Source organism: Gracilinanus agilis, chromosome 3 (assembly GCF_016433145.1).
Source record: "Gracilinanus agilis isolate LMUSP501 chromosome 3, AgileGrace, whole genome shotgun sequence".
Classification (NCBI taxonomy): Eukaryota; Metazoa; Chordata; class Mammalia; order Didelphimorphia; family Didelphidae; genus Gracilinanus; species Gracilinanus agilis.
In genome coordinates, this window is record NC_058132.1 from 19,850,842 (window position 1) to 19,864,191 (window position 13,350).

The 13,350-nt window shown below is 36.8% G+C and overlaps 3 protein-coding genes across 3 annotated transcripts in view; 2 read left to right on the forward strand and 1 right to left on the reverse strand.

Annotated features, from left to right (window-relative positions):
* LOC123240825 (leukocyte immunoglobulin-like receptor subfamily A member 2) overlaps positions 1–13,350 on the reverse strand; it is a 289,397-nt gene that overhangs the window by 78,161 nt on the left and 197,886 nt on the right. The gene's annotated exons all lie outside the window — the stretch shown is intronic.
* Positions 1–13,350, forward strand: part of LOC123239930 (zinc finger protein 69 homolog B-like) — a 39,380-nt gene that overhangs the window by 9,349 nt on the left and 16,681 nt on the right. The gene's annotated exons all lie outside the window — the stretch shown is intronic.
* LOC123239928 (zinc finger protein 14 homolog) lies at positions 4,711–5,844 on the forward strand. The gene has a single exon (XM_044667249.1). It carries the CDS (start codon positions 4,748–4,750, stop codon positions 5,762–5,764), a length of 1,017 nt encoding a protein of 338 aa, XP_044523184.1. The 5' UTR covers positions 4,711–4,747; the 3' UTR covers positions 5,765–5,844.

Below are 13,350 nucleotides of genomic sequence, written 5' to 3' on the forward strand. Positions count from 1 at the left end.
TTTCTTGGCAGTAGACTCCCAAATATTTTATATTGTCTACAGTGACCATATAAAATGTTTGGAAATTATAAATGCTTGGAAAACTAGAAAACAGTATGGCAAAAATTAGGTATAGACCAATAGCTCACACCCTAAATCAACATATGGTCAAAATGGGCATATGATTTAGACATAAAGGATGATAAAAGTAAATTCGGGAAACATAGAATTGTTTACCTGGCAGATCTATGGAGAAAGGAAGAATTCATGACCAAACAAGATCTAAAGAACATTATAAGATATAAAATGAATAATTTTGACTATATTAATGTTAAACTATTTTGAACAAATTAAACCAACATAATAAAGATTAGAAGAGAAACAACATCTGGAAAATACTGTTTTATAACAGAGTTCTCTGATCTCATTTTTCAAACATATAAAGATCTAGGTCAATTTTATCAAAGAATGCAAGTCATTCCCAATTTGACAAATGATCATAGGTTATTAATAAGAAGTTTTCAGATGAAGAAATCAAAGCTGTCAGTAATCATATGAAGAAATGTTATCAATACCTCTTGCTTTTAGAGAAGCAAATAAAAAGAATTCTGAAGTATCACCTCACCCCTAACCAATTGGCCAGTATGACAGTAAAAGAAGTGACACAGATTGGAGGGGATGTGACAAAATTACAACACTTAATACCTTGCTGTTAGATTTCTGAATTGATCCATCCTTTCTGGAGAGCAATTTTGATCTAGTAATACCACTACTAGGTCTGGGCTCAAAAGAGATATTTTTTTAAAAAGGGAAAGGACCTACTTTTAGGAAAATATTTGTAAATGCTCCTTTGGTGATAGCAAAGAATTGGAAATGAAGGGATATCTATCAGTTGACAAATGGCTGAACAAATTGTGGTATATGAGGGTGATGGAATACTATTTTGCTGTGATAAATGATGAACAAGATGATTTCAAAAAGTGCTAGGACAACCCCCATGAACTGATGCAGAGGGAAATAAGCAGAACCAGGAGAACATTATACTACTATAACAGTAATCTTATGGAATGTTCAACTGTGATAACTTTGGCTACTCAACAATACAATGATCCAGCAGAATTCTGAGGAACTTATGATAAGGAATGCCTCCAGAGAAAGAACTGTTGGAGTTGGAATGCTGATGAAAGCATACAATTTTTCACTTGTTTCTTTGGCGGTTTGTTTTTGAGGTTGTGGTTTTATGTGATTATTTACTTCTAAAAATAATACAGAAATAAAATTTAAAAGAAGTATGAAACTGTAGCTCACAGCCCCTAATTCTGCCAAGTCTAGTAAGTTTATCCTTAGGCCTTTCCAGGCTTGATGATAGGAATGAAAGGGAAGGCAATTAGTATTTTAAAATACCTGCTCTGTGTCCTCTCCTGGGCAAAGGTGTTCATAATTATTAATTTCATAACATCCCTGTGAGTTTGATACTCGTGTGGTCCTCAATTTATAGTTGAGGCAATTAAAGTAACAGAGGTTAAATAACTTGCCCAGGGGCACCCACTTACCATCTCTCTCAGGCTGGATTAAATTTTTTTTTTCTTACTCTAAGTTCTGACCTCTTATCCCTGTAGGGCTTAAATTTATCGTTTCACTAAATATATGAGAATGTGGCTGTCGATTTATAACTCAAATCAAAATGACTTTTTAGCAGTTTACAAAAAGGTTTAAAGAGTAAAAGTAGATAAATTCTCGAGATCTATTTATCATCTCTAATAATCTGATAAGGACAGTTTAGTTGATAAGGAAATAACGGGACACAGGAGTTGTCTTTTAGCTCATGCTTCCAGCTCTGTCTCCAGGAGCATGGAGTTTATTATATATATTTCAAGACTCATTTCACACAAAAGAACCTCCCAGAAACTTCACAGATGCCCAGAAGTTACAAACTATGTTATATCAAAACACAAAAGGTCTCATTGGCTTCAGAATAAAACAAGGCCAAGGCCGAATTTTGACTGGGTTCTTATCAGAAAGCCAAGTCGGGGAATATTTTTCTAAGGGTTGAATTGCCCCTGCTAAGGTTTTGGGCTTACCTATACCAGGCAGCTGCATTCCTGGCCAAAGGGAAACAGTGTTAACCCTTTTAACTGCTGGTTAGCTAGGAACTTAAAGTTTTTCAATAAGACCACAATACTTTTCAACAAGAAATCACAAGGATCATAAAAGAGGTCAAAAAAGGAGTCTCAGATTTTTATCTATTCTCTTATTGGCTTCCCACAATAAATGAGAAAGAGGGTAGAGAAGATATGTATCCTATCACACTAGATATGTGTTCAGGCCTGGCTCAAACCAGGCAGGGCTTGTTAAACCTCCACCTGAGGACCCTAAGCCTGAGGATCCAGTGGTGAATAAAGTAACGGTTTCACCCTTGAGGCCTCCTTCAAGGCAGGGAGGCCTCTCTGGAAACTAATCTCTCCAGAAGCCAGGAAGAGAGTCAGCTTTTCACTCACCAAAGTAGTGGCTCCAAAGGGAGAATCCAAGAGCAGTCTTACCAGAAGCAGTCTAAGAGTCAGAATCCAAGCAGAGGTCCCAAGCCAGAGCTCCTCCAAAGCCAAGTCTGAAGGAGAAATTAACTTCGGAGAGGAAATTTAAGGATTTTATAGTGCTTTTTCCACATCACTTCCTGTCCTTTTCTCCACTTTATGGGGACCAATTGCACTCTTTAAGTTTGCTTAGCACTGCCCAGGGGGCAGTCCATTGCTTCTGAGTTGTCACCTACATTAGCAAGTGACTTGCAGACCTCCCCAATTTAGGCATTAAGTAGGGATGTCTTCATCTTTTGGAGGTAGTAAACTCCTGTAGTAAGTAGTTTTTGGAATTCCCCAACTTTAGCGTTAAGTAGGAGTATATTGCTTGTGTTGATTAAATTTAAAGGTGGGGAGGGAGAGCATTAATCCCATCCTTACACCCCTTCACTACCAGTTGCCTTTAATTTCTAGATAATGGAAGTTACAGAATGTAGCTATCCTTCTATTAAAAGAGGTGAAATCAGGGGCAGCTGGGTAGCTCAGTGGATTCAGAGTCAGGCCTAGAGACTGGAGGTCCTAGGTTCAAATCCGGCCTCAGACACTTCCCAGCTGGGTGACCCTGGGCAAGTCACTTGACCCCCATTGCCCACCCTTACCACTCTTCCACCTAGGAGCAAATACACAGAAGTTAAGGGTTTAAAAATAAAATAAAATTAAAAAAAGAGGTGAATCAAGATGGAATTTTCCAATTGCAAATATGTTCCATGATTTCTACCCTCCTACAGATGTCCCAACAATGAATAAAGCAGAAACTGTTCTATACACCTTGCTTATATGCCCACTTCCCATTAAGAGGACCAAATTTTTTATTTTTCTCTCCTGATCCCTTCATTCTTCCTTACGCGCAGGGCTTCTAGTTTTAAGAAAAAATTTTATCTCCTGTTTTGAGTGAGGGGAATCACCATGGCAGCTAAAGTAAAAGGGTAAAAAGATCTGTCGAAAGGAGTGAGATAAAAGAAGGTGTAAAGAGCTGTTACCCCAAAATATTTACATCTATTGTAGTGAAGAGAATGCTAGGCTTGGGGGCTGGCAGACCAACTCTGAATTATACTGTTCATTTCCTGAAAGGTGGATGATGGACTCAGTATAGAGTATGAGACATAATATATAGTAGATCAGGAAAATAAGATGAATATTGGGTATGTCTGCACTGAATAGCATAATATCTTTGCATCTGTAGAGAAAAGAAGAAACCTTATATTCCACTCTGAAAATTATTGCATGAGAGTTAAAAAAAGTAAAATCTTTTCTCAGCTTAACAAATAAAATTTGCCAGGAATGACCATGGATAGTGTATCCAAAATGATAGGAACGGAATATCTGGAAGGTTTCCTGAGATTGGCAAAATTATAAGATTAATCAGCGAATGACTTAAAGGAAAGACAGGAAGGGCAATGGACAAGGATTGTTCAATACTGTGTACAAAACATGCTAAGGCACAGTTTTGAGGTATAGTCTACTTGCAAGGAAGTGGGTCAGGTCACTTCTCCATTCTTTTCTTATAGCATGAGTTGTCAAGTATTTTGAAAATATTGGTGCTGTCTGTGGCACAGATCCATTGTGAGGTTTCATTACTGTACGTGAAAGTATTTCTAAAATGTTCCATCTTGCAGTTATGACCAAATGGTGTATCCAAAAACTGGTTCTGATTGTTTAAGTTTGAAAACTCCTATTGGCCTTGGAAAATAGAGTAAAAATCCATTTACTTGTTGCCATCCAAGGAAAGAAATAAATGTGTGTGTGTGTCCCCTTTCCATCTTTGTTTATATCATTATTTGTTTTCTTCAGAAGCAGAGACTAATTTTGAAGTGAAGGAGATATCTACAAAGCTAAGCCTTTTTGTGGAAGAATCTTGCCCTCCAAGAGGCATGAAAATGGGTCCCTGTGACTTAATTTTGAGAGAAATCTGTAACTCTAATCTCAAAGTAAATAAAAATCCAAAGAGTGACTGTGAATTTGATGCAATTGGAGAGAAATTCAGCCAACATTCAGTCCTAAATCAGTCTATGAAATTGACCTCAGGAAATGGCTGTTCTCAGGATAGTGAATACAACAAATGCTTCTCTGAAAAAGTAGGTTTTAATCAGTTGCATGAGAAATGTCCTGAAATGCCCATGTATCAAGGTAACCTAGGGAGAATTGCCTATGGCTCAAGTTTAGAACTCAGAAGAAATAAGAGTAAACATGTAGAGATGCTTTCTGTGAGTAATAAAGGAGTGAGACCTTTCAGTCAGAACTGTGAGCTTGGTTCTCATCAAATAATACACTCTGGAGAGAGACCTTATGAATGTAAAGAATGTGGAAAGGCTTTCTCATTGAAGAGTGGTCTTGCTAGACATCAGAGAATCCACACTGGAGAGAAACCTTATGAATGTACACAATGTGGAAAGGCTTTCACACAGAGTGGCTCTCTTGCTAAGCATCAAAGAGTCCACACTGGAGAGAGACTTCATGAATGTAAACAGTGTGGAAAGGCTTTCACAAGGAAGGGTGGTCTTGCTATCCATCAGAGAATCCACACTGGAGAGAAACCTTATGAATGTACACACTGTGGAAAGACTTTCACACAGAGGAATCATCTTGCTAAGCATCAAACCATCCACACTGGACAGAGACTTCATGAATGTAAACAGTGTGGAAAGGCTTTCACAGGGAGGGACATTCTTGCTAAGCATCAGAGAATCCACACTGGAGAGAAACCTTATGAATGTACACAATGTGGAAAGGCTTTCACACTGAGGGAGAGTCTTGTTGCACATCAGAGAGTCCACACTGGAGAAAAACCTTATGAATGTACACAATGTGGAAAGGCTTTCACACAGAGGGGCCAGCTTGCTGCACATCAGAGAATCCATACTGGAGAGAAACCTTATAAATGTACAGAATGTGGAAAGGCTTTCACATGGAGAGGATATCTTGCTAAACATCAGAGAATCCACACTGGAGAGAAACCTTATGAATGTACACAATGTGAAAAGTCTTTCACGTGGAGGGGATATCTTGCTAAACATGAGAGAATACACACTGGAGAGAAACCTTATGAATGTAAACAATGTGGAAAGGCTTTCACAGAGAGGGGCTCTCTTGCTGCACATCACAGAGTCCATACTGGAGAGAAACCTTATAAGTGTACACAATGTGGAATGGCTTTCACATGGAGAGTAGAGCTTAGTAAACATCAGAGGATCCACTGGAGAGAAACCTCATGAGTGTACCCAATGTGGAAAGGCTTTTACACAAAGGGGCCAGCTTGCTGCAATCAGAGAATCCACACTAGAGAGAAACTTTATGAATATAATAAATTCAAATAACCTTTCTCTTAAAGCACCACTGGAAAGAAACCACATGAGTGAGGCTGAGCTTATAGTCGCCACTCATAGCTTATTTAACAGTCAAGGATCCACACTAGGGAGAAACTTTAGGAATATGTTCAATGTGGGTAAGGCCTTCAGGTCACAATCAGCTCTTATTCCTAAGCAAGAATTCCTTTTGGATAGAAATCTTATTCCTGTCATGAATGAAAAAGACATTGAAATGGGGAGTCCAGAGGTTTTTCGGTATGAGAAAATGTCTTCTGAACAGATCATTTCCAGATTGATTTCCTGTAGGAAGGCTTTCAGCCAGAGATCGTCTCTTCATATCAAGCAATTCATAATAAAAAAAAATAATGAATGTGTTCAGTTTATGTGTTTTCCTCAGGAGGAGGGTGATAAATATCATTTGGAGAAATGCAAATGATAACAAGTCTGAGGGACCAGACCACATCTATTAGATTGGCTATTATGACAGAAAAGGAAAGTGACATAAGTTGGAGATGTGGGAAGATCGAAAAAGGAATGAACTTTTGGGGTTGTGAACTAATTGAGCCATTCTAAAGAGATCAATTTGGAAGTATGTCTGTAGGACATTAAAAAAGGAAAAGGACCTGTATATATTAAAAATACAAAACACTTAAAGGTATTCTTTTTGGGGTGACAAAAGAATTGGAAATTAAGAGTAAACTCATCATTTGGGAAATGGCTAAGCAAATGGTGGCATATGATTGTAATGGAATCATATTATTTTATCATTATTAAAAAGAAGCTCAGAAAAACCTGGAAAGACTTGAGAACTGATGCAGACATTTTAATTTAATATAATCAAAATTATCCATTGTATATTTTGTAATGTTCCCTATCTGGTTTGATCTTAAATTCCTCCCTTTCCCATAGATCTAACAGGTATATTATTTTATGGTCTTCTAATTTACTTATAATATCACTCTCTATATTTGTTATATATCCATCGTGAATTTATCTTGGTATAAGGTATGAGAAATTAATCTAAAACTAATTTTTCCCATACTGTTTTCCAATTTTCCCAGCAGTTTTTGTCAAATAGTGAGTTCTTGTCCCAAAAGCTGGGATCTTTGAGTTTATGGAATGGTAAAAAGGAATTCTTTATTCCTTTTTTAATTTAAATTGGGACCTGGACATCCTCTTACCATAGAGATGTGTAGGGACTAAGCAGCCCCACAGTAACAGGAAGGAGGAACCATAGAAACAGGAAGGAGGAACCATAAAGACAGGAAGTGAGATAGGAAAAGGAACTAAAAAGTGGTGGTCTGTCAGTTACTAACAGTTAAGGCTGGCAGTTGAGGAGAAGTTGGCAGCTGGGAGTGTGTTGGGTTGGTGGTTGATGTTTAGTTGCTGGAATATAAAAGGCAGGCCTGAGCTTACTGGGAGGGCTTTTGACTTTAGCCTTTAGAGGGTTTTTTGGTTTTTGGTTTGGGCTGTTAGGTGTTTTTTTTCTTTCTTGAACTTTTTGGAAGGTGGCTGGTCTTTGTTGACAGACCTAATTGCAGTTGGATTAAACACTGATTGAGTTGGTTTTGATTGGGCTGGATTGGGTTGAAACTTTGTGGGTTTATTGTTATTAGCGATAGTTTTATGCAATTATAGGTAGATATAGGTAGTTTTAGGTAGTAATTATAGGTCGTTATAGGTAGTTATGAAATAACTAGTATAAACACTGTAATGTCACCTCTATAGCTTTAAGTTCTAACTGACTTCCTGAAGATTCTAAGACTTCTGACTTTTTGTGAAATTAAAGAAGCAAAAGTTTTCTGTTAGTCACCTTGCATTACAACACTAGAAAATTTTCTCTAACTCCTATATTTCTCTCCTTTACTATATTCATTTTACTATATTCTTTTACTATCTGTTTTAATTAAACTATATTGTTAATTGTTAAAAGCTGCTAAAAGTTTTCTTTTCTCTGACTTAAAGGAGTAATATTAATTTACAATTACTATATTCTCGTTAAAACTTAAGTTATTAAAAAAGTGCTCTCTTATTTTGTCAGAACTCCTAATTTAACCCTTACATTTAATTGTCTCGAACCCTCAGTCTTCTGATCGTTTTCTTTACTTTTTACTGAACCTATCCCTAAGTCAGGTTCCTAGAGTTAATTCTGTTACAGTTGTTGATCCTTTATGTTAAATAGTGCCATCTACTGACAGAAAGTAGAAGTACAAATAAAATTAACAATTGGATTAACTATGATTCTGGGTAGTCTCATTCAAATTGCTATGCTGTTTCTTGTCTATTTAAAATGGCTTATTATCCAAGAGATTATTTCACAGTGGCTCTGTATAGCACTGTTCCTAGCCATACTTATACTGATAGGAGGCCTGGCATTCTCTACCTATTCCTCAGGAAAAAACAAAAGGATAATTTGTTTGACCTCAAAGCTGAACTAAAAGCTCATGTTGGAAAAATCGAATGATCTTGAGAAGAAGCTGGAGGAGAGTTTGGGGAATCTCGAGGCTTATATAAAAAGAATTGAGAAAGGCTTGAAAAAATCCCCAAAGAAGAGAGATTTGTCTCTCAACACTCCCTCATCCTTAGAGCTCAGTCTCATGTCCAGTCCTGCTCCACACAATTCTGCACATACTAAAACCACCTCAACTTCTCATCCTGTTGTAACTATCTCTAAATCTACCCAACTCCTCCCACTCGACCTATTTCCCCACCTATATCCATTACCTGTACTCTGGTAACACAAATAAAAAAAACAAAAGGCAGAAACCAAAAATACTTCCGTTGCAGGCCAATTCCCTTTAAAATAAGTATTCACCTTTAATAAGAGTGGAGATATAATTTCGCTAAGGCATCAAACATCATTCACACATACACCCAAAATATTGAGAGATTCAAGCAAAATATTCCCTTTAAGGATGATCCAATTATAGTTATTAAAAAGCTAGAGAGCATTTTTCACACATATGATCCCAGTTAGATTGATATTGAAAATTTGCTCCAAGCTTTTTTGACAGAAAGAGAGAAAAATAAAATTCTCTCTCGTCAATCAGACTCGGGGAGGGAGAGCAGTTCATTGGCCTCTGCAAGACCCAAAATGGAACCCTAACAATGAGCAAGATTACACAAGAGTATGCCAGGCTAGAGAGGCATTACTAACTGCAATGAGAACTTGCTCTCACAGACCTGGTACATGTAAAAAAATTGAAAATCTTAAACAAAACTTGATGAAAATCCATCCTGATTTATGGAGAGACTTACTGAACTGGGAGATAGATACATAAACCTGGATCTGGCCAGAGAAAGGGAAGTCAGAGAGATAAGGAGACAGTTTGTGAAAAACTATTGTAAAGTGGTCAAGGATTATTTTAAGACCAATTGTCCCTTGAAAAATTGAGAGAGTAGCAGTTTATGTATTTAATGGCCATGAAAATAGAGATGAGGGGAATAGTGATTTAATAGAGACATTAAGGAGAGAAATTAAAAGTTTAAAGGAGGAAAAAGAAAAAGCAAATTGAACAGTGGCCATAGCCTCTTTGCAAGAATACACAAGTCAAACACCAATGTGTTACTTCTCTACCTATTGATAGTCTTTTGTCCACAGCAAATTGAAGCCCTTATGTTGAAATATCACACTCAGGCCTTTTCTAACCAGTGCATAGCCAAATATGATATAGTTCTTCCTGGGAATGAAAACATACAAATCAAGAGGTGTAGTGTTTTAAATCCAGCCACACTATTAGCTGATTTGCCAACAAACTGAGAACCATTGCATGACTATACTGAAGTGGTCCAATTAATAGAACAACCGAGGCAGGATTTGAAAGATACCACTAGACAATCCTGACCTTGTGCTTTATACAGATAGTTCATCTTTCATGCAGAATGGTATCCATTTTACAGGGGCCACAGTGGTCACTGAGTTTGAGACACTGTGGTATGGTTCATTACCCAAGAATATGAGTACACAAGGGGGAGTTAGTAGCTCTGAAATACACCTGTTTGTTAGCTGAAGGCAAAAGGGCTAATGTATGTACAGGATCCCGTTATACATTCTCTATCTGCCATGCAACTGGTTCCATCTGGAAACAGAGGTTTTATTACATCAAGGGGGAAACAGATAGCTCATGCGAAGATTATCACAGAGTTACTGGCAGCTATCAAAAAACCAAAAGAGGGGGCAGCTGGGTAGCTCAGTGGATTGAGAGTCAGGCCTAGAGACTGGATGTCCTAGGTTCAAATCTGGCCTCACACTTCCCAGCTGTGTGACCCTGGGCAAGTCACTTGACCCCCATTGCCCACCCTTACCACTCTTCCACGTAGGAGCCAATACACAGAATTTAAGGGTTTAAAAAAAAAAATTGGCTGTAATATACTGCAGAGGTCATTCTTTTGACAGAGATCTAGTTCCTCCAGGTAATCATCATGCTGATATTACTGCCTGTTATTCTGCACAAAATGCCCCAACTTACATAATGAATTTCTTGGTCATAGAATCTGAAGATCTTGAAAAAGCCTATATATACTCAAAAATTCAAACATGGCAGCATAGTTTTGGAGCTAGGAAAGTCAATGGCATTTGGGTATCATCAACACAAAACCAATACTCCCAAAGGCATTTTTCAATCATATTTTCCAGGCTATCTACAACAAAGGCCATTTTGGGACACAGGCTTTGGTTGATACTGTAAAAAGAGTGTAGATAGCCCCATGAATTATCACTGTAGCAAACAAAATTTTTTCCAGCTTTTCTATTTGTCAGAAATTCAATCAGGGTGTTTTTAAGAAAAGAGGTCTAGGTGAGAGACCATTAGCTTTCACTCCTTTTGAAAATCTGCAAATAGATTATTACTATGCCCAAATAAATATTACTATGCCCAAAGTCAGAAAATATAAGTATTGTTTGGTGTTGGTAGAAAACTTGACAAGATGACCAGAAGGATTTCCATCTGCTAGGAACACTTCACCATTTGTAGTTAAGATCTTGTTGAGGGAGGTTGTTCCAAGATTTGAAGTACCAGTCAGAATTGACTCAAATAAAGGGGCCCATTTCACAGATAGCATTTTAAAGCAAGTGTATGAGAACTTGGGAATCTCAGCAGTTTCATGTTCTATACCATCCACAAATTTCAGGTCAAGTATATAAAATAAATAGAGAAATCAAAACTATGGCAGGGAAACTTTGTACCAAGACACATCTGAAATGGCCAGACATCTTACCCCTAGTGTTATTTTTTATCCGTACAAGACCAAGGGCTGATAGCCATGTTTTGCCATTTGAAATGTTGTACGCTCATCCGTACAATCCAAAAGTTGTAAAACTGCCTATGCATCGATGTTAGGGTATGACATTCAAATAGCATCCTACATAAGTGCAAGATATGGGACTTCTAGTTCAGAGTGGTCCTCTAAACTATACATTACATAACATCAAGCTAGGTGACTCAATTTACAAAAGAATTTTAATAAAACCTCAGCAACACAACAATCATGGGTTGGCCCATTCACAGTAATTTTAACTTCACCTTCCACAATAAAAGTTTTAGACAAAGCATCATGGTTTCATTGCTCACATGTTAAAAAGGTTCCTAGAGTAGTAGTAGAAGAAGAAGAAAGAGATCAAGAAGAAGAAGATGGAGAGATAGCTGAGAGATTATCATCAGGCAACATGAATGCAATCAGATCAAGGAAGAGGACAATGAATCAAACGGAGAGGACTGAAGATAGAAGACATCATAGTAGAATCGCAGAGGAAGCACAGCAAGTGGACACTGACAGGATGTTAGACTTTTACACAAATATCTACTATGGAAAAGGATGATAGACTGATATGTATTTGGTTTGTAAGGTTTTGTATCACAATATATGTTCACTATAGATACATGCATCAGTACATATTATAACAGATGGAATAAAAAGACAAAAGAGGGGACAACAGGCACAACAGAAAAGGAATATCTGAAGATTTGGTGAGTATAATTGCATCCAACATACATTTAAGACATATTAATCATAAGATATTCACATTAGATTATTAGGTCTTACCTGGATAAAAAGTCTTTGGGACATTTCACTCAGGTAATATCAGGACAAATATAGGATAATGTAGATTTTTTTTTTTTTTAGTTTTTAGTATTATCAGAGTAGAGAGATTTTCTGACACATTTATATATCTATAACATACTTTATGAATTTATAATGTATTTGTATTTAGTATCTTTATCATACTTTAACATAGGGTAAGAGTATGTAAATAAGTGTATAAAATATGTAAATATTGTAAATTGTGTATACATTTTGTATATTGCTATATATTCTTATATATTTATGTATATTCCTATATATTTATGTATATTTGAGTGTGAATAATTGCAAGAGTAAAACAAATTATATTTTTATTATCTATATATTTGTAAATTTGTACAGAAAATTTTCTACATAACTGTAAAAATGTGTGCATAGTTAAAGGTTCCAAGGATAGGATTTTCTTAGGATGAGCTAGTTACAATATTGAACAGATTGTCATAAGATTTTTAGCTAGATTAATGTTACAGTGAAAGGTTGTTATTTTGTTTTGGAACTATTTGGAACTGTTTGCACTTTGCATGTTGCAATTTTAATTTTCTTGTTATATTTTGTTACATTCTGTATGTTGAGTTTTACTATTCTTATTGCAAATTTTGTATTTGTTTTCTTTTATGTAATTGCTTATTGTAATTTTCTTTTTCCCTAATTCTTTAGTGTAAGGTAGTTGATAGAGAGGGAATAGATAGTTAAGTTTTAGGTAAGAACTGTTTATTTTCTTTTTAGATAAGTAAGATAGAATAGATTTAGAATAAGGGGGGATTTATATAGTGATGAGCATATGGCAAATCTGTAGATTTGATCAGATGCTCAGAAGGACAGAATGTAAGGATAAGGGATAAGGAGAGGGAAAAACACATGGATTGTCTTTAAGAGGAAAGGAGGAGGATTTTGAAACAAACCTTGGGAGAAGATTCTGGAAGGAAAGGAGGATCTTGGAGTTTTACTGGGATTAACAGGGTCTCCTGATCTAGATTTCCCCTGAAATGGTAGGGAGGATCTTGCTCTGGCATCTCCTGGGAAAAGACTAACCTTGTGGAAAGATTAGGAAATTTCTGGCTTGAAGAACTGCCTTGGAGGAGACCTATCTTTCCCTGAAGTACTGAGATCAACCTGTCAGAGACAACTTGATTAAGGTAAACCCAAGGGTTTGTCACCAGGACTTTGGTTTTATCTAGGAAGCCAACCCCAGTCTTTGAGTAGGGACTCAGTACATCTGTGAGTCCTGCATCCTCAGCCTTTTTTTTTTTTAATTTTTTTTAACATTTATTAATATTCATTTTTAACATGGTTACATGATTCGTGCTCCTCCTTTCCCCTTCAACCCCCCCCCCCCCGCACACCGCCGACCCATGGCCGATACGCATTTCCACTAGTTTTGTCATGTGTCCTTGATCAAGGCCAATTTCCAA

Coding starts and splice junctions, on each gene's coding strand:
- LOC123239928 (XM_044667249.1), top strand. CDS start 4,748: ATGCTTTCTGTGAGTAATAAAGGAGTGAGACCTTTCAGTCAGAACTGT.